Genomic DNA, 21,693 nt, shown 5'->3' with positions numbered 1-21,693 from the left:
TCAAGGGGCCCTGCTAGTAATGTTGAGCTATGAAAAGATATGAAAGAGAATTATTTTGGGCAGTCATAATGCTAGGGAAATTTTGAAAAATGGTGAATTTGTGGAAAGGAATTGATACATTGCGATAAATGTATCAAACATTATGCAGCACCAAATCAAAAAGAGTTGGGATGTTATGTAAAATGTAAATGAAAACAGAACCCATACAATGATTTTCTTTACAAACAGGTCTGGTTTTAATGCAGTGCCATCTGAGGTCCAAAAGACCACAGCCATCCAATATTTATTTTCAGTTCTATCCTTTGATTGCAAATTAGATTCTCTGGATATTTGAATAGCATACTGATGAACTCCACAAATACTTCATAATTTCATGTTAAAGCAACACTAAAGAGTTTTTCGAACCTTACATTTTTTTTTCCAAAATCATTTCAGTGGTTCATCAACTCGTAACAGGGTGAACGGCACTTCTGCTTTCACTTCGCGGCCCTCTATCGGCTATAACCGCACTATGTAACTTTACGAGGTGGGGTAGTGTATCTGTAGTTCGATGAAATGAGACATCAGAAACTACAAATTTGACTTGCTTCAATGTCGCAACACATCATACTTTCATAAAATCATGCAACATATTCTACCTTGTCTGTTATTTGCTGGATAAACAAATAGCGTGTGTGCGACAGAGCAAAAGTGCTTTAGTGTTGCTTTAAGAAGCATTACAATTGAAATAATAAATGTTTCATCATTTGTCCACACTGCGAGGGCTGAGAACCAAAGGGGCGTAAGTGATATTTCACCAACTTTACAGGAGAGCCGAAACAAATCTAACTGCTTCTATATGTTCACAATTAAAGACATTTGGTTTTTGTTCAATAACGTTATATTTATAAATATTTTACTTCTATAATTTTGTCAGTTAGAAAGAGCTCATCAAGAGCTTTCAGGTGATATGTATAACTCAATTTTGACCAAAATGTCACTTACGCCCCTTTGGTTCTCAGCCCTCCACTGGTTTACACAGAGTGATGAATACCTACATCTTTACTTCTACGAGGTTGTGCCTTTCTGGGATGCTCTTTTTCATTCCCAATCAGTTGTCTGTAGAATAACAAAGTAGCCTAGTCTATATGGATGACTGAATCATATTGGGGTGAAATATGAAGGCTATCATGGTCATTTCCCCCTACAGTGAACCATGGATTTGTTTCGTTTATGATATATTTTGTTAATAGCTTAAACACACACAAAGTCCTAATTTTGGCTACATTATTCATATTAAATTATTTGGTATACCACTCAATTTTATAAAACATTTTATGTGGCAGTGTCACAGATGGACTGTAGACTCTGTTTGTTTGTGTTCTAACAGTCATTGCCCTCTTACTCTTACTCTTTGAACTGAAAAATGCTTTTTCATTTTCATGGCTTGCTTCATAAATACCTCAGAGAAAAGACTCTGGATATTTTCATGTCTAGTTTTGTCAAAGCAATGATGAAGCTGTGTATGATTAATTTGTGTCTGATATCTCTTCTAAGATACTGCTTCAGTGAAGGTATGTTAATTAAGTTTGACTTCGGTATGAGCATGTTACAGTAGATAGAACATACTGTAGGTCTGATTATGTAACGTGTAAATATATATGTACAGTACCCTCCAGAATTATTGGCACCCTTGGTAAAAGTTGACTAAAAATAGGTATAAAAAATAATCTTTAGGTGATTTATTGTACTCCCACAATGAAAACAATGAGGAAAAATATACCCTGCAAGGCAAGCAAATTTATTCTGAGAAAAAGGAAAATCTCATAAAGAAATAAATATTTTTAACAAAAACAGCTTGCTCACAATTATTGGCACCCCTGAAACATATTATGTACAACATTTAACAGGAGCATTTTCCTATGTAAATGCAACGTTTTAAAGTAAATCAGAGTGTCTGTGAACTTTCAGAAGTAGTTCATGACGTTCTTTTTCACTATGGTATGAAAATGAAGTCACTCAGAGGCTAAATCCTCTAGTCATTTTTCAACATTGGAGAGACAAGAGAATACACTAAATTGAAATAAAAAGAAATTGTGTTGACATTTGTAAGTAAGAGAATGTCTATGGAAACTAGGTATTTTGTTGAAAATGCCTATATTTCCAGTTAAAATGATGACTAAAACGTTCTAATCATCTGGAAATGTGGCAAACATGCTTGGACAAAGACCCATGGCTATTTTGCTCCCACGCACAGTATGGAGGATGGTATGATAGGCAAAAAAATCCATAAGAACCACTGTTGAGAGTTACAGACAAAGCTATCATCTTGGGGTCACCAAGTCCCCCCAAAAAATCTTCAAAAGTGACCTCACTGCTAATAGATTATTTAGACAGCATGTCAGGTTAAAGCCAGTAGAGTCATTTAATGAACAATGTAAATGGCAGGAGTTACTGAATGGTACCATGACATGTCTGGGAGTGTGGTCTATTGTCAGATGAAAATAAAATTATGCTCTTTTGCTAAAAACACTTAAGGTGTCTTTGGCGTACATAGAAGAATGACTATACTAAAAAGAACCCCATGCCTAATCAGAATTATGGTGGAGGGGCTGTGCTATTGTGGGGCTGTTTTAATTCCCAAAGGCCTTGGGAACCTAATTAAGGTGCATGGCATCATGAACACCAAGAAAAACCTGAACATTTTCAAAGGAAATCAAACAATCTCTGCCAAGGCCCTAAAAGTTGGTCATGATTGGATCATTCATCAGGTCAATGAACCAAAACAAATGCACAGATCAAAACAAATATGGTTTACTGAACACAAAATAAAGCTTCAGACATTGCCATAGCAGTCCCCTGATCTAAACTCCATAGAAAAACAGTGGGATGAGTCAACGAGAAGAATGCACAAGTGTGGACCTAGCAATCTGGACGATCTGGGGAGGTTTTGTAAAGATGAATGGTCTTAAATCCCTTACTTTGTATTCTCAATCTTTATGGGGTGTCAGAGAAGAATATTACATGCTGTTTTATTGACAAAGGGAGGTTTAAGAAGGTATTACAAGTAGGGGTGCCAATAATTGTGAGTGACGTGTTTTTATTAAAAACATTTATTTCTTTATGAGATTTTCCTTTTTCTCAGAATAAATTTGCTTCCCTTGCAGGGTGTATTTTTCCTCATTGTTTTCATTGTGGGAGTACAATAAATCACCTAAAGATTATTTTTAGACCTATTCTTAGTCAACTTTTACCAAGGGTGCCAATAATTCTGGAGGGTACTGTAACTATATGAAAATACTTATCAAATGTTTTCTTTGGCCTGATTTCTAATTATATAAACATTGTTCATATGTTTATTATATTGGTGCACTTCTGTGTGAAAGTGAAGTTTAAGTGTCCTGGTGAATTACAAGGGAGGGCGAGAAATCATTGGCAATTTTCAGTATTCACAATGTTACTGTACTGTACATTCTGGAACGTTTCCCTCTTGCTAGATGGGGCCTAGGATTTATTCATGCCTGGATCTGAATTGCACTGACTTTTATACGGTACGCAGGTACACACCCACACACACACCCACACACACACACACACACACACACACACACACACACACACACACACACACACACACACATACTGTCTAACTTGCACACTCACTATAGCTGTATGCACACACACACAAACACAATATGGATACTGAAGTGCATTTGGTATACCACTAAGCATTTTATGTGGTGGTGTCACAGATGGACTGTGGACTCTGTTTGTTTGTGTTCTCACAGTCATTGCCCTCTTACTTTTACTCTTTGAACTCAAAAGAAGAGGTACATTATTATGGATAGCTTCATAAATACCTCAGAGACACTGTGGATTTTATTAGGTCTAGTTTTGTCAAAGCAATGATGAGGCTGTGTATGATTCATTTGTGTCTGATACCTCTTCTAAGATACTGCTTTAGTGAAGGTACTGTATGTTAAGTTTGTCTACGGTATATGTCGTGGAAATATATATGTAACTATAAAAACCCTTTTGGTAACGCTTTAGAATAACATGTGCTTATTAGCTATTAACAGTGCATAATAAGCAGTTAACAATTAGTTACTAACAGTTAGTTAACTGTTGTTATCCTTTAATAACATTAACTAACTGTTAACATACAGCTTGTAAGTGTTAATAAGCAGCATTTAAAGGTGCTTACAAGCATATTTGTTAACAGTTAACGTGCAGCTTGTAAGTGATGACAAGCAGCTTGTTAATGGTGAAATGGCTCTGACAACACCTCAAGATGTGTTCACATCTGCATGTGATTTTTAAACTCAGTTGTAAATATTTTCTTATGAATCATTCATTTTGATTCAAAACAGTGAATTTCGCCGAAAGATGAGAAGTTTGCATGCCTGCAGGGCTGGCTTTTCATTCATACAGCTCTGCCCCTGTCAAGAGTGCCGAACCTGGCTCGCTCTGGCACATCTGAATCTTCACTCCTGCATGAATGCGCGTCCATGTTCTTTGAATGGGTGGAGTTAGGGCCAGCTTGGAGGAAAAAGGGCTATTTGAGTTGTGTATTTTCAACATCTGCTGGCCGTTTTGCGAATCCCATACCCCACCTTAAATCTGTTCAAAATGTGTATATGCAGCAGTTACTGAAGTGAAGAGGAAGCCCACCAGTCGTCTCGTTGCAGTTCTTAAGGGAGTAGCCTGATGTCACCCCCTCCAGCTCGGTCACTTCAGAGTGACATTCTACACACACACACACACACACATACACACACACACACACACAGAGAGAGAGAGGTGCACCAATACAAGAGAACATGAACAAATGATGTATCATTGGTAATTGAGTAAAGAGAAAAAGAAAAAAAGTATGGTAACGCTTTAGAATAACATGTGCGTATTAGCTATTAGCAGTGCACAATAAGCAGTTAACAATTAGTTACATCATTTGTTCATGTACTCTTGTATTGGTGCACCTCTCTCTCTCTCTCTGTGTGTGTGTGTGTGTGTGTGTAGAATGTGTTCCAAACTTAAGGGTGGATGTGGACTTCCCTGGCAGCGATGTGCTGCAGATCTTCTCCCCTGATGAGCTCCACTGCCAGCGGGCCTGCAGCCAGCATCACTCCTGCCAGTTCTTCACCTTCATCAGACCTGACTGGACCAGGGACAGCAGGTGCCTTACAAGCCATCACACTACGACACCCACCACAAATATACCTGCTAGAGTAATGCATATTGCAAATTCAATTTTCAAGGTCTGTGAGATTTGTAACAATATCTGTTTTTGTCTCTGTCTGCCCAGGCATTTCTACTGTTACCTCAAGCACACAAACTCTGGGGAACCATCTGAAGTGACCGAGCTGGAGGGGGTGACATCAGGCTACTCCCTTAAGAACTGCAACGAGACGACTGGTGGGCTTCCTCTTCACTTCAGTAACTGCTGCATATACACATTTTGAACAGATTTAAGGTGGGGTATGGGATTCGCAAAACGGCCAGCAGATGTTGAAAATACACAACTCAAATAGCCCTTTTTCCTCCAAGCTGGCCCTAACTCCACCCATTCAAAGAACATGGACGCGCATTCTTGCAGGAGTGAAAATTCAGATGTGCCAGAGTGAGCCAGGTTAGGCACTCTTGACAGGGGCAGAGCTGTATGAATGAAAAGCCAGCCCTGCAGGCATGCAAACTTCTCACCTTTCGGCGAAATTCACTGTTTTGAATCAAAATTACCTGATTCATAAGAAAATATTTACAACTGAGTTTAAAAATAACATGCAGATGTGAACACATCTTGAGGTGTTGTCAGAGCCGCATTAAAAACTTCTCACATAACATGCAGATGTGAACACATCTTGAGGTGTTGTCAGAGCCGCATTAAAAACTTCTTCGTCTGATCAGCAACGGATGCGTGAATGTAGCCCCTATGCTTTTATTAAACATCGTGGAAGCTACAGTAAGTGTTGCAAAGATAGATGCATCTGAGATGTCAGGTGGAATGGTGACGTGAGCCTGGCGAGGAGAGATACTGAGGGCTAGTTGAAGCGTTCATCTTCTGTTAGAAAAAGACGCTGAGATTAGTACGTTTTATGAAGCATTTTATGTGGCAGTGTCACAGATGGACCGTGTTTGTTTGTGTTCTCACAGTCATTGCCCTCTTACTCTTTGAACCAATGATTCATCATTTGCTCATGTTCTCCTGTATTGGTGCACTGCTGCGTGCGTGCGTGCGTGCGTGTGTGTGTGTGTGTGTGTGTGTGTGTGTGTGTGTGTGTGTAGAATGTTTTTCGGACTTAAGGGTGGATGTGGACTTCCCTGGCAGCGATGTGCTGCAGATCTTCTCCCCTGATGAGCTCCACTGCCAGCGGGCCTGCAGCCAGCACCACTCCTGCCAGTTCTTCACCTTCATCAGACCTGACTGGACCAGGGACAGCAGGTGCCTTACAAGCCATCACACCACAACCACTGTAGTACACAAACATCCACCACAAATATACAGTAATTTCCTGTGTATTAGCCGCATTGTGTATAAGCCGCAGGTGTTACTTCAACTGTCATTGTTTTATTCAAGATAGAAGAAACAAAACCATATTAATGCAATATTAACTGCCCCCATGTATTGACCTCATAGTTGATGAAATTTTGCAAAATCAAGGCCTATAAGCCGCAGCTAATAGTCAGGAAATTACGAGTACATGCTACAGAAATTCATAATGCATTATTTTCAAGGTCTATGAGATTTGTAACAATATCTGATTTTTGTCTCTATCTGCCCAGGCATTTCTACTGTTACCTCAAGCACACAGACACTGGGGAACCATCTCGAGTGAACAAGCTGGAGGGGGTGACATCAGGCTACTCCCTTAAGAACTGCAATGAGACAACTGGTGGGCTCACTCGGCTTCCTCCTCACTTCAGTAACTGCTGCATATACACATTTAAAACAGATTTAAGTTTACCACTGTTTGTCAGAGAAAAATGAGAGGTGTGTCTAGTGAAAGAATCATTGACCATGATTACATTTGTTTTTAAAATGCGTGTTGAGTTGGTTCTGATGTGTTCTGCGTTCTGATGTGTTTTCTCTCCACCCTTTTATTCTTGTCTTAACAATCCCTCCCCCCACACCCACACCCCTCCCCCCACCAAGGATCAGATGGGTGTTTGTCATCTGTCTATGAGGATGTAGACTTCTATGGAGCCGATTATCACTCCCTGTTCACAGCAGACTATAAGGAGTGCCAGAGAGCCTGTACATCAGATCCAGGATGTCGGTTCTTTTCCTGGCTGAATGATGACTTTGCCATAGGCCTGTACAAGTACACAACCTTCTTTTGAGAATATCATCATCAAATCATTACTTTCCTGTTATATTTGGGTCTGGGAATGACTGACAGATGATTAAGCATTTTGTTGTGGTGTCACTTGTCATACAGCTTACAACTGATTTGAGTAATGTCTGCTTTCTTGTCAGATACAAATGCCACCTGAAGTTCAGTTGGTCAGTTTCAAAACCGCCAGCACTGAAGATCCTGAGTGGGGTTGTGTCAGGCTTCTCACAAAAGGTCTTCCAGATCAACAGTCGGTCAGATTGTCAAAGTATGCACAGACGTGTACTTACATGCATTCATTTACATAAGTATTCAGAGCCTTTCTTATGACACTTGCAATTTAGCTCTGGTCCTAGGCTGGGTGAACCCTGCCTGAACTTCCAGGGAATTTGAATTTTGCCCGGGCAGCTCAGGCTGGAAACCAGCAGATCTATATCCTCTGTTTACTGGCAGAACCTTTGGCTCCAATCAGAAACGGCCATACTCTAATCCTGGCACGCTATTGGCCGGTGACGTGACGATAACGAAACTTAAGCGACGTGAAGTGCAGTAGAAACAAAGTGCAGCCTCCCCAGACTAATGTTCAATCTTAAAAGATTGAGCTTAGTATGGTGAAAACCAGACTACTCTGGTCCTTCTTCTGTCAATGGTCCTTGAGATGCTTCTAGAACTTGATTTGAGTCCACCTGTGCCTAAATGAATTCATTGGACATTATTACTGTAGGAGAGGCACTGAAAATGAGATCAAGAGTTCCTTTGTTAAGATAAGAGAACCATATAGTGCAGCTCAGCGCCTGGTTTCTTCCACTCACACCATTGGGAATTGTGGCCAAATAGTTCTATCTTCATTTCATCGCGCGCTTGGTCACTTTCAATGCAGCAGAAGTATTCTTGCACCCTTCTCCAGATCTGGGTCTTGCCACAGTCCTGTCTCGTAGGTTTATGGATAATTCTCTCTGCATGGTTTTCACTCTTACATACACCCTCAACTGTCAGAGCTCACAGAGACAGATGTGTGCCTCTCCTTAAAATGTCCAATTAATTCATTTAGGCCGAGGTGGACTCCAATTAAGGTCTAGAACATCACAAGTGCCATTGATAGAAGTAGGATGCACCAGAGCTCAATTTCAAGTGTTGCATGTAGATTGGTGATAAAATGAATTGAATGTGTTTAAAGATGAGTATGAAACATAACAAAATGTGAAAAACTTGAAAGGGTCTGAAAACATTCATGTAGCCTACAAATTTGAATACTGTTCAGTGTTGACTTTTTTTTTCCTCGCCATATTTTTCACACACATGATTAACTTAACTATGAAATCTGTTACATCCTCTTGCAGCTGAACAGTGTGAGGCTCGGATCCTCACAAATACGGATTTCCCCGCTCACGATTTTGAACAGATTCCTGCCGTGTCGGCGGAGCACTGCCAGTTCCTCTGCTCTGCTCACCCTAAATGCACCTTCTTCACTTATCAAAAGTGTGTTGGTAATCAGCAATGTGCTAACTTGTGTCATAAGTAATAGTTAAGGGATTAATTGTGCCTGTTGAGATGTCTTCAACTATGGCAACCTCAAAAGGGACAAGAAGGTGGTGGTCATTCCCAGCCACATTCCCCCATACTTACTGCACTCTACAGTTTTCAATTTTGTATTATTCTTTTTTATCTTTCATTTTCCATTTTTCATTACCCTAACTGCACTCTACCTTTTTATATTTTTCCTAGAAATGCTTTTAAAAAATCTTAAATGTTTACCGTATTTTCCGGCCTATAAGTTGCACTTTTTTTCATAGTTTGGCTGGCCCTGCAACTTATAGTCAGGTGCGACTTATATATGAAATGTAACATGTTTTTGAATAATTCCGAAATGAAAAAGGAGTAAATATTACTGTCTACAGCTGTCTACAGCTACAGATGGGTGGCCATTCACGCCCTCTCATCATTAATATGAATCTTTTTGGCCTCTGTGTCTAGTTACAGCCTCTGTGTTCTTGGTCTTGGATTTTGTGAATACATTTATTGAATAAATGTTACTCATAGTCAGGTGCGACTTATATATGGCTTTTTCCTCTTTGTGAGGCATTTTTTGACTGGTGCGACTTATACTCTGGTGCAACTTATACTCCGAAAAATACGGTACCATGATGTAAGTCGCTTTGGTTAAAAAGTGTCTGCCAAATGTAATGTAATGTCTTTTAGGCCTAATGTAATGTATTGTAATGTAATGTATTAATTAGCCATGAGATTATAAAAAGTACAAGGCACCATGTTATTTTTAACTGCAACATTTGATCTCCATAAAAGACAGAAGGTGCGTTGCTTCCTGAAGAATTCAAAGGATCAGAAGCCAATGCAGAGTAAAGAAGACCTGTATTCTGGAATGCCATCACGCTTCTGTGAACTTCCTAAGGGTAAGTGGAATGTTGGATATGGAGCCTAAATAAAACTTATAAATCTACATCTCACAGGTGACAGAGCTCCAATGTGCTACTCATTGTCAATGACAATTTTACACATCACAACTTGATTGAGCTGCATTTCCTGTTCCTCTTTTCCCCCTATTTGTTGATTTTTCTGCAGACTGGGCAACAATTCGTTATGAGGGCCTAGATTTTCCTGGCTTTGACATCCGCTACGTGAAACTGGATGACCCCAATTCCTGTGAGGCGCTATGCACGGCTGATCCTCACTGCCAGTTCTACACCTATGTCTACACATCTTTTTATGAGCCTGACTTCAGGTATGTTTCATTAATAAAAAAGCTCATAGAGATTCTATTCTAGTTAGAAAGGGTTTTTACAACCAAGCAGATCATGAAAAAATAAACACACACATAAGATTTCAGATGCAAAACCCTTTAAATGCATTTGACTACTTAAAAATGACCATTTTTCCATCAGGCTCCTATAATCCCTTTTGTGTGTGTGCGTGTGTGTGTGTGTGTGTGTGTGTGTGTGTGTGTGTGTGTGTGTGTGTGTGTGTGTGTGTGTGTGTGTGCCTGTGTGCGTGCGTGCGTGCGTGCGTGCGTGCGTGCGTGCGTGCGTGCGTGCGTGCGTGCGTGCGTGCGTGCGTGTGTATGTGTGTGTGTGCACATGTCCTGCAGGAGGCGGTGTTACCTAAAGAGGGTCATCACAATGCCTGTGCCTCCTAAAGTGGCATCCCTGAAAGGGGTGATGTCTGGATTTTCTTTGAGGGGCTGCCATAATCCTAATAAAACAGAAGAGGCTACGGCAGCGGTGGAAAAGGTATGGATAAATATGCACATTTACTCACACCCACAATTTTACATCTGTATGCAAACAAACTGACTACGTGTAGACTTTGGGTCTTGAGTTGTTGAGTCATTTACACTGACCAAAACAAGTGACTTGTACCTGATAGCTACATTCCTGTTTCCCTTGGGCCAGGGTTTTATATATTTTATATTTGATATACTGTACATGTACAGTAAACAAAACTGTTGAAATAGATGGTCCTGGCTGAAGTAGAGTAAAAACATAGCTCTATCTATTTCTTACTGAGATATCAGTCTGGGAACACTTTTCATATTAATGTTTGTTCCCCTCAGTCACTAAGATGATGAAGCAATAAAGCAGTAGTTGCAATGCCAGCAAACATCCATACACTGAATTTGTAGTTGATCGTGTAATGTCTGGCCCGGCCTTAGGCACTAGCAAACTAACTGGCTGCTTGAGGCCCCCTTGCCACTAGGGGTCCCCAAATCAATAGTGAAAAAAAAATGTACATATATATATATATATATATATATATATAAAGAAGAAGAAATGTTGTCCAAAATGATAATTACTTAATGCTAAAGTAGAAAGTAACTTTAGGAGTGCAATGCAATTGACCAGACCATAGGCTAGACCAATGTTTTCAAAGTTAATGGCAGCATTTAAAACATCCCACAAAGGAGAGTTTCCAGACCTTATTCTAGAAATAAATGGTTTATTGAAAGTAATTCCTCCTGTTTGTAAAGAAACCAGTGAAAGGCAAGGTTGTGTTGTGACTATTGTGACTATGGCACATTTTCAGGCCCGGTACCAACCACGGTGACCAACTACAGGAGTTTTCCTCCAACTTTGACATTTTCCTCTGCTACAATCCTCTGGTGTGTGTGAAGTCGAACACTGATTTCTTTTCTTTTGCTCAGGCTTTAGGATGTGAAATCTGAAATCCAGGTGTAGTCCATCTCCTGTCATGCAGAGATCCTCACCTGTTCCTGGACCTGTAGAGACTACTACAGCTGGAGCATCACTGCTGTTGGCAAAATATATTTGTTGTGGTCTGCCCGTAAATGCTGGCAGTGGAGGTTATAAAAAAATGTAAAAAAATAATAATAAGATAACCTGCCCAACTCGCATCTCTTTTTTTGTGTGTGTGTGTGTCTGTTTTTATGGATTTCGTTTTTTCTGGGCAGTATAATGTTCAAGGTCAAGTCCAAGTTTATTGTCATAAAATGATTTATCAGTAATTAAATGTATTATGTTCAAGAGACAACTCAACGTTATAGAATAAATTGAATAGTAGTAATGAAAAGCATATATTAATTGTGTGTGTGTGTGTGTGTGTGTGTGTGTGTGTGTGTGTGTGTGTGTGTACTGTACATTCATATATCTCTGAGCTTTTAGTATCTTATTAACCATGAAAAAACCTTAGCTCTTCCAATGCTAATCTTCTAACTGTACCCAAGGTGATCCACAAGCAGTGGTGAAGCTGCTTTTATCCATTATGCACCGAAGCTATGGAACACCCTGCCTCTATACATCAGACAGACGAGACAGTTCAGTCTTTTAAAAATACACAGCCAATTATGAAAACATACCTGTAGTTTACATTTGACTACTGCTATTAGAGCTTCAGCCAGGGGCTCTGCTCAAGGTTTCTCCCTGGAATAGGGGAGTTGTTCCTTGCCACTGTTGCCATATGGTGTGCTTGTAGGGGGTTAAAGCTGCTAGTTTTCCAGTTGGTTCGTTCCTTAAATGTCTGTATACTACTGCAACAACTTGCTGTGTTAGCTTCTTCTTCTTCTTCTTCTTCTTCTTCTTCTTCTTCTTCTTCTTCTTCTTCTTCTTCTTCTTCTTCTTCTTCTTCTTCTTCTTCTTCTTCTTCTTCTTCTTCTTCTTCTTCTTCTTCTTCTTCTTCTTCTTCTTCTTCTTCTTCTTCTTCTTCTTCTTCTTCTTCTTCTTCTTCTCTCCACTGCTGTGCCCTTATATAAATTAATGTGTGCTCCTCTGCTGCCTCCTGTAGTCCGCCATCAGCTCTTTGGTTTTGCTGACGGTGAGCAGCTGGTTGTTGTCCTGGCACCAAGATGTCAGGGTTTTCACCTCTGCTAGGTGGGCAGACTCATCATTTGTGATCATTCAGCCGATTATGGTGGTGTCATCGGTAGTTGGATGTTAAGTGTACAGCATCAACCTGAAAAGTTGTTTATGCTTTTTAAGCCAGTGTCAGACTGTGACATTTGGTACCTTCTCATGAGTGGAAAGCATTAAGCAGTATCCTCAAATATTTGCAGACGTATTCAAGTGAGGTGTTTTGATGTTAAAAGATTCGGGGAAAAAAACTACCCAGTCGTGTGTGTGTGTGTGTGTGTGTGTGTGTGTGTGTGTGTGTGTGTGTGTGTTCTGACTCTGCTGTACTTTTTTTCTTGTTTGTTTGATTTTTGGCTTTAATTTGCCCCTCTCCCCTTTGTCTTTTCCTCCGCTGGTCTCTCTCCTTTCTGCCACCACCTTGTCTCTCCACTTTACTCCATCTCTGTCTCTCTCCCCCAGCCCCTCCCCGTGGGAAAGACAGACTTGTGTATTTGTGGCCTCTTTGCCTGGAAGCTGTGGTGACCATGAAGACACACAACTAACATGCCACTCACACAACAACAGCCTGTCTACTTTGAACACACACACACACACACACACACACACACACACACACACACACACACTTGCACATGAATCTTCTCTCCTGTGACTGCATGTCCTTCCAGTGCTCAGAGACATGACACTTCAGTGAAACACATAACCATTCACCAAATGATGTGCATAGCACACACGTTCCTGATGAAATATGTGTCACATCTGTTTCAGCTTATTTAAATACACTGTAGCCTACATGAGTCAGTAAAACCAATGTTGGTGCACGTCACAAAACATCAACGGACAAACACGCAAACACACGCAAACATAAACATATAATCACAAATACACAATTGTTATGGTCTCTTGTAATCCTATTGCTTTGATGTGCGAATTGTTCTCTTTGCAGTATTCAGGGTTTTTTTTTTCTAATTGCATACAGGTGCATCTGAAAAAATCATGGAAAAGTACATTTAGAGTACATTTACAAGTAAAACTTTCATATAATATATTAATTACACATCATATGAAATATTGCACGCCTTTTTAATCATTGGAAATTGAAACTCCTGATTTTTTAAATGTCTACTTAAAACACACAACGAGTACAACTCTTTGCAGTGGGTCACTCGACTCGTGCGTCGATGAAGATCGGAGCTAGCTGCGAGAATTAATGTGAATTGCAGGACACATTGATCATCGACACTTCGGATGCACATGCGGCCCCGGGTCCATCCCGGGGCTACGCCTGTCTAAGGGTCGCTTTCCCATCAATCTATATCTTATATTATTACTGTATGTTATGTTTATCTTAATGGTCCATATATTTATACTAGTACTGTTATATTACTATGCTCATATTCTTTGTACTGTATTTATTGCTGGTCACTATAGGTGCACTATTTAATCGTGCACTGTTGCACTGTTGGACCTATTTGCACTACCAACTTGACACACACCTCATACCTCATACTGGATCACAGTACCAATCCTCAGTACATTCATGCACATCTTTATCTCTAGTATTTTACTGCTCCTTTAGTCATGTTGATTTGTTGATTTGCTTTGTATTTTCCTGTTTACATTGTAGTGTATGTTGTGTGTGGTGTCTTAAGCTGCTGGGACCTTGAATTTTCCCTTGGGGATCAATAAAGTATCTATTTATCAGATCGGGGACCCGCGGCTGGTGCTTTGCAGGCTGACTCAGCCTATGGCTTGCTTTCTGACTCTTTAATCTCTCAGTCTGTGCAGGGCAATGGATTTTTTAGATGCACCTGTACAATAATACAAACTGTATACTCTGTTTGTCTATTTATTGCATATGAGCTATCTAAATACTAGCCTGACTCTCGCCAGACCCTTGTAGTTCCGCCATGCTCCACCAGAGGCGTTTCGCTGAGCTCCACACAAGGGTCTGGACGCGAGGGCAATCCAAACCCCTGCCACAGTGATCAAAAAATGAGCAGCCAATCAGGAGCGCCGAAGCGAGTGTTTGATTCAAATAACAATGGCGGCACGCAGCGAGGAGTCTTGTGCTGACATTGATTCTGCTATTTCAACCGTTTTGTCGAATCTATCGAGTATTCATTCTTTCAGAGAATAGTTTTGAAGACATTTGTTGGTGGCAAGGATGTTTTTACTCTTCTTCCGACCGGGTTTGGCAAGAACTTGAAGAAGCCTAGCACGTCATTCAAGATAACAGGCAAGTGGTTTATCAAATCACATGCGAGGATGTTTTACAAGGACCCGCCTTCAGAAATACATCTCCTATCGAGAAGTCCCAGATCCTTGTGTGAAGCAGACAGCGAACTACAGGATCTGGCGAAAGTCAGGTTATCTAAATACTGCTTTCTGAAGGGTTTCTTGACACACTGTCGGTGTTCTTATCATGCCTAATCAGTAATCACACCAACAGTCTCTTTGGCTCTCACTAATTGTCTGTGTTACTGACACATACAGTAGGCCTACTAAACACACCTTCTTTCTTCCTTCACACATAGCCTACAGTACACACATTCTGCACCTTATCTTTTCCTGTTGCTGTAATCCGTCTACCGCACGCATTATTACGCCGACATGGAAGATAATGTTGCAATCTAAAAAATATATTTACATTTTTACTCATACATTTTTTTAAGGGGGTGGGGGGGGGTGTCGTTGCTTTTGGCTATGGTGCCATGAGGGTGGAAGCAGACATACAATATGGGTAACATGTAATCAGCACAGCAGAGGCTCTCCACAGTCTCTTTCCCAGAGCCTTTACTTATGGGCAAACAAACAAAACAGCTATGTGTGCCATCCCTTGTGGTGAGTGCTTTATCTGTGTGAAGGAACGAGATAGTCTAGCATGAGTGTGTGTTGTTTACATGACAGAAAATTGGACATGAATGGAGTACACATATACAGTATGTAGTGAAAGGCTGACATACACCTGTATAGAACAAACTGTGCGCTACAGAGGAAGACAGATAATGGGAGTGTGTTTTCGTGCATGGTCATGTGTATGTGCATGGCGTGTGCGTACAGGAGAGACTGACGGAGGACTAAGGCTGACTGTAATTTGAATTCTGCCGTGCTGTGAATGACACAGAGAGAGCTCTGTTCTGTTTCCTCTTCGTGGTTCCTGTGGCCAACAGCGCTAGTCCACCAGCCCTCTCCATGTTTTCTCTTTGTGGCTGAAGAATGACACAACGCTCCCATCAGACACACACACACACACACACACACACACACACACACACACACACACACTCAAACTCACCAAAAAAGCAAGAGAGTTAACAGCTCTCGGCATTAAGCAGCCAGTATGTTCTAACCTGTTATTATTGCTGACTAAAAATTACATTTGTAATACAATTAAAGTCTGTGCCCTCTCTATACATTTCATTTGTCCATAGTCTGCCACTGTGCATTTTAGTGAGCAACAGTCATTACTCAATTGGTAGCCTATGCCCTTGGCTGATTTTTGTTTGAGAGTAAATTATTATTTTAATGAAATCATATACAGTTATCATGCCAACTGCACTGTGTGTTTCACTGTACTAGGGGCAGTTAAGAGAGTTCAGGCTGTAGTAGGTATCTGTTAAATGAAGAAAAAGGTTACACATTTGAAACCCATTTCAAGTTGGCAATAGAGCACGGGCTATTAAGATCATTAGGCCACATTGCTAAGATTGGATACTAGGCTGGACACCCTCTTAAAGTGGATAGAAATGGTAAAACAAACTAGACTGAGCACAACTCCGCCATCTTCCCTGGCTTCATTTGATCTCGGTGACAAAACAGCATTATCTGCAGGTGTGTGTTACAGCCGCAGTGCAACACACGTATTCTTGGTTCAACTGAACATGGCTACTGCAAGCCACTCATATCATATGGGAAACCTAGGTCAGTGATATTTGTGTGTTGCTGTGATAAATATATCACTGCTTTGCAAAAAAATAATTCAACATTCTGTATTCTTGAATCCATACACATTTAAACAGACTCAAATCACTCATCACTCTTAGTGAACACTTTTTTTTTTTATCAGTGGATCAATATAAAAGAAATTATGAATTGAATTGAGTAAATAAAACAAAATAAAGGGCAAAAATCATAATAATGATTAAACAATTTTTGTCAAACTCAGCAATCCGCTGACAACTCTGCTTATCCTTAACAGTGACCAATCCATCCAGTTCAAACATGTATCAGGGGAAATGGTGTTGTTAATTGACTACAATATCTGCCTTTAAATGTACTGTAGCAGCAGTGTGCTGCCCTTAGTATATGACTAAGTTCTATGATCCACCTTTTCCATGTTTGTCTCTCGTGGCTGTAATATTCAGACTGACTGTTGGCCTTTGGATGTGCAGCACATACAGTACCGATGGAGCTAGTGGAATGATAACTGAAAGGTGTTGCCTTGGTAACCTAATAGGTTATCCTTGATAGCTGATGTGCATGATAAGGTCATAACATGCCAGTCACATTTTTCTTCTCACTGTCTTCTCGCAGTGTCCATGGCCACTTGGGCACCATCGTATAGAGTCTGATGAAAGACAGTGTATCAGAAGGCCCCGATTTCCGTCCCCCAATTCTGTCCAGGCTTACTGGACCCACTTGTGCCCCTGCGCTGAGGAGAGGGGGACCCCACGGGGACGAAGGGCCGGAAAGAGGTCTGCTGAGGATTGGGGGAAGAGGAGGGCGCAGAACGCGTGACCGCATGAATAGGTGGAGCCGCCACTGAGTCCTCAGGGGACCTCTGAGACAGTCTGTGGGTCACAGATGGCATCAACTGTACCCTGCGCACCCCTGAGAACCCCACATTCAGAAGGGAGCCTTGCGCGCCTGGCAAAGGCCCCACGCGGAGCGCCGGGGACGGGTACGCCAGCAGGGTCGTCGCCGTGTGTGGAACCAGGTCCCGTCGGCCGGCAGTGGAGAAGGAGGGAGAGGAAGCAGGGGAGGGGGGCGTGGAGAGGGCAGGGAAGGAGCCCCACGGCCAGGGGGGGAACGGCAGGGCAGGGCTCTGCAGGAGGGGGTCCAGCTCACTGGCACAGTGACTCAGGTGGGACACCAACCGCGCTCCAATAGGGTCGGCCGATTCGGAGCCCTCCAAGGAGCTCAGGTAGCGCACCACCTCCCCGACACACTCACGGAACCCCAGCGTACGGTAGTCCACAGCCAGGGCGTGGGCGTCAAAATAGCCTAGGGAGGAGGAAACGAGGGAAGGCTCATTGGACTGTTCAGTGTTTATCAACACATTTTTTAACACATTCATCTCTATCACAGTAGCATTTTCTTTAAATGGTAGAGGTGTGTTTCAACGCAATATTGTCTCATCATTGCTTTTCTTCATAGTTAAAAACATAGAGTTCAATATCAGTTTCAATAGGTTTATTCATGTTACATGATTACGACCATTGGCAATAATTAATGTAAGACTGAAATCCCTTTCCATTTCACATTAGATTTCAAAGTAAAAAAAAGTCTTAAACAGCAACATCAAATCTTACCTTTCCCTCCCATGGCATGCAGCAGTTTGAGATGATCCACCGTCATCTGTAGAATTTCAGCCTTTTCCAGTTTTGAGGAACCCTGACAATCATGTAGACAAGATTTTTTTTAAAATCAGTTCAGTTTTATGCCCTGCAATAGCCATTTTCATTATATGTAGTGTTTTCAGAAGGGCCAATGCTGCAATGAAGATGCATTCCTCAACTGGTGTTTGTGCAGCCTCTGACCTGTTTCTCGAAGGCACTGGGTACAAGCCTCCTAAGCTCAGACAGGCTGTGGTTAATCCGGTCTCGCCGTCTTTTCTCGATGATCTGATACATGGATCAAAAGAAACCACCAGTCAGAGAGAGGGGAATGTCAGTATCTGTCACTGAAAATAATCTCTGCAACGGTTTTATTTATGATTGCCACACTTGATGTTTCTAAGAGTATGTGCCAAAATGTTTGAATACACCATTGCATGTTGATTTAATCATAATAGTAAATCCAAAATGTTGGAAAAGTAAAATAAGAGCCATGCGTGTTCTGTCGGGTACTGTGCATTCTTAAGATGCATAAGATAAATGAAACCTTCATACTATATTTTCATATTTCATACTTTTGTCTTTCATATTTACACATGACACATCTACTTATTTCTTTTGTTATTTGATTTTTTTGGGATACTACTTGAACAGAATAATGAATGTTATGCTCATGTAAGGCTATAAGTGCTGTCCAGAATAAATTCTAGGACTCTCTTAAACCTGTGGGAAGATAGAATGATGTGAACTCACTCCTCTCCTCTTCTTTCGGGCCATAACCTGAGACGTACTGCCTGGGGACACGGACCCTGTGACAGGACTGACAAAGACGGACGAAACAGAGAGACAGACGCACAGGGAGAGAAAAAGAAGATGGGGAAACATGACCAAAACAGGTGAAGAAAAAGAGGATGTAGGACATACAGTACAGAAACACGGAGGAGAGTATTCAAGAGACAAAGTCAGAGGAAGACATGCAGGGAGATAAAGGAGAAAGAGAAACGTGAAAACAAATGGCAGTGGACCACCAAGGATAAGTAGAAAAAGAAAACCATTGAGAGGGCGATGGAGAATGATAGAGGGAAAAAAACACAGAAAAGAGGAACAAGAGTTGGGGAGAGAAGAGGACAGCCATGAGCTTTGAAATCACTTCATATTGTTGTCATTATTCCCTCTAATAAGAAGCAGAAACAGCCTAGCACATCGTCAGGCTCAAACTAATTTGTCTTTGGGAGCAGAGAGGCACAGGAGGGCCCAGCAGAGAGAGGAAATTATATTATTTACCTCTAACACGTTTCTGGACATTACTTCCAGTTGGCTGACATGCTACACCTCTTTTAAGTTGCAAAAGCATTTTCTAGACTATATGTCCCAGTAAGAAATATAGAAATAAGTTATACAGTATTTTGGAACTGTGAATAGATTCATGTAACCCTTGGAGACACAACAAGGCATATAGAAATAAGTTATACAGTATATTGGAACTGTGAATCCTTGAAGACACACACGGTCTGGTCAGACCACATGCACAACGTCTTGGTACATCCATCAAACTTCCACCACAATGTATGTGGTGCTTAATAGGAGCATTTGGAGAAGTACATTTAGATACATTTATATTCTTGTTATATATGGACTCTCCACTCTGGCATGGCTTGTCCACACACAGAGAGCTGTCACACTCACAAAGTGGCCCTGGCAGCTAGTTTTTGAAAAAAAAAACCTGCATCTGAATCCTCCAGAGATGAAAGCTCAAACCAGTAAGAAACAATTAGCCTCTCTGCTGAACATATCAAAGACACACATCTCTGCTCTCAACCATTCCCAAATCTGCTCCTGATTTTTACTCCTCAGAACTGTCACAAAGACCCACCAAAAGACCAAAAAAGAAAAAAAAAGTTTTTTTAGAACAAGTCAAAAATGGAAACCAGACAGTGGGGGCCGGAACAGCATTTTTGCAAATTGTTTGTCAAAGCCAGGATTTGTGGTGCCACGTTGATATGAAGAAATGCTCTTTTAGAAAAACAAGTCAAATACAATAAGCATGGCTTGCATCATTTTCCCTATTTCTGTCTCTTTACAAACAAGATGCTGTGTTCTCGTCCCTTAACAGAGCGGCTGAAGGAGACATATTCAATACCCAAGGCGACTTCATAATTACAAGACAATCTGTGTGGCATTTTAGTGACAAAAAAAATCGTATCACTGATTGTCATTTAAATGTATTGCAACCAAATATGTTTGTGCTCAGTTTAGTGTATAGGGGCATGAACCAGTGGGAATTTCCTACCAAAAACACAGGCACTCACTCACACTTCTGAGTATAATATCAAACCTACTAATGGACTTTGGAGTCAAACTGTATTTCTAATTATTTAAATTCTTGATTGAGCTCCTCAGTCATCTAAAGGCAGTGTTATTGTTCTGCTTTAGTTTCCCTCTATCTTTCCCATTTTTTCCATAACTAAACTTCTCAGTCAAACTCACACATGAGCATGCACACCTGATTTAGGCTATATGACCATTAAATGAGACTTATTTCAATCAGGTATAGGGGCAAAACGTTACTAGAACGTAAAAGTAGCAGAACTGAGAACACCTGGCTAAAGGCATGGCTCATTTCACATTAACAGCCACAACAACAGTTGACGATGATGAACAGAAATGCTGCAACATTTTAACATTTAAACTCTATCTGAAAACTAAACATTAGACACGACTCCATACTTCAAGACATCGGTATTTATGAAATGTTTTTGATGCCTTGTGCTTCATTTCACGAAGACAAAGTATCCAGCGGAAATGTGCTTTCCCCGTGAATAGCACAGCGTGCCGTTAGACACCTGATGAGGTGCAGCTTCAGCCTCGTGTTGCACAGGTCAAGGTGGGATGTGTGGATGCGTGTGTGTGTCCTGTGTCCCTGCTCTTACCAGTAGCCGTCCTCCTGGCCCACATCAATCAGCTCATCTGTGTCTGATTCAGCAGAGCTGTAGTCATGAGGTCTCTTCATCGTCTCTCTCTCTCTCTTTCGCTCGCTCTCTCTCTCCTCCTCAAGGATGGATGGATGGATGGATAGATGAATGGATAGGAAGAAAGATGGAGAGCAGGATGGACGGTTCTATTTGAGCAGCAAGGTGTGTGCTCCAGGTGACTCCTAATCTCCTGTCCCAACACAGGACGATAGAGTGAGGGCACTCGGCCGTCAATTTCTCTCTTTCTCTTCTCTCTGAGTTACTTCGCTTTGTGTCTCCTCTCTACCTGTCTCCAAACATTGGCACAAAATGACCACGGTAAGGGCCACCTTCGGTCTCTCTCCCTCTCTCAGCCTTAAGGTTCTTTGGGCCTTTCCCCTCTTCTGTGAAGCAGACCCCCGCTTCTGTGACACTCGCCTGTTTTGCGTTGAGGCTGACTTTACGAGATGAAGTTGTAGTTTTCCGTATCCATACGGACCGCCTCGGCATTAATCCAAGCTAACACATCCCTATTACAGCATCCTCTCTTTAACTG

At 41.2% G+C, this 21,693-nt stretch overlaps 2 protein-coding genes and 1 non-coding gene across 9 annotated transcripts; 2 read left to right on the top strand and 1 right to left on the bottom strand.

Moving 5' to 3' along the window:
• Positions 1 to 1,413: 1,413 nt before the first annotated feature.
• Positions 1,414 to 11,666, top strand: LOC134072399 (plasma kallikrein-like). Of its 7 annotated transcripts, none has more exons than XM_062529059.1 (12): positions 1,414 to 1,553; positions 4,999 to 5,155; positions 5,285 to 5,394; positions 6,262 to 6,418; positions 6,760 to 6,869; positions 7,136 to 7,298; positions 7,454 to 7,578; positions 8,651 to 8,789; positions 9,615 to 9,721; positions 9,891 to 10,050; positions 10,414 to 10,555; positions 11,467 to 11,666. In XM_062529059.1, the coding sequence occupies exons 1-12, from the start codon at positions 1,469 to 1,471 to the stop codon at positions 11,485 to 11,487; spliced, it is 1,476 nt and encodes a 491-aa protein (XP_062385043.1). In that variant the 5' UTR covers positions 1,414 to 1,468; the 3' UTR covers positions 11,488 to 11,666. The 7 variants fall into 7 exon arrangements, with proteins under 7 accessions (XP_062385043.1, XP_062385042.1, XP_062385039.1 ...); XM_062529058.1 differs by having other exon boundaries at positions 7,130 to 7,298; XM_062529055.1 differs by having other exon boundaries at positions 6,760 to 6,899.
• Positions 11,667 to 13,774: 2,108 nt separating this feature from the next.
• Positions 13,775 to 13,927, top strand: LOC134073272 (5.8S ribosomal RNA). The gene has a single exon (XR_009937268.1). It is a non-coding gene; the product is annotated as a 5.8S ribosomal RNA (ribosomal RNA).
• A 2,768-nt stretch (positions 13,928 to 16,695) lies between these two features.
• Positions 16,696 to 21,241, bottom strand: heyl (hes related family bHLH transcription factor with YRPW motif like). The gene is made up of 5 exons (XM_062529700.1): positions 21,117 to 21,241; positions 18,940 to 19,006; positions 18,391 to 18,474; positions 18,163 to 18,244; positions 16,696 to 17,854 (listed from the first exon to the last, which is right to left on the bottom strand). The coding sequence occupies exons 1-5, from the start codon at positions 21,194 to 21,196 to the stop codon at positions 17,217 to 17,219; spliced, it is 951 nt and encodes a 316-aa protein (XP_062385684.1). The 5' UTR covers positions 21,197 to 21,241; the 3' UTR covers positions 16,696 to 17,216.
• Between the last annotated feature and the right edge of the window lie 452 nt (positions 21,242 to 21,693).

The sequence above is a fragment of the Sardina pilchardus genome, chromosome 24 (assembly GCF_963854185.1).
Source record: "Sardina pilchardus chromosome 24, fSarPil1.1, whole genome shotgun sequence".
Taxonomy (NCBI): domain Eukaryota; kingdom Metazoa; phylum Chordata; class Actinopteri; order Clupeiformes; family Clupeidae; genus Sardina; species Sardina pilchardus.
Note: the sequence above shows the minus strand (reverse complement) of the source record. Positions and strands in the feature narration are given on the sequence as shown.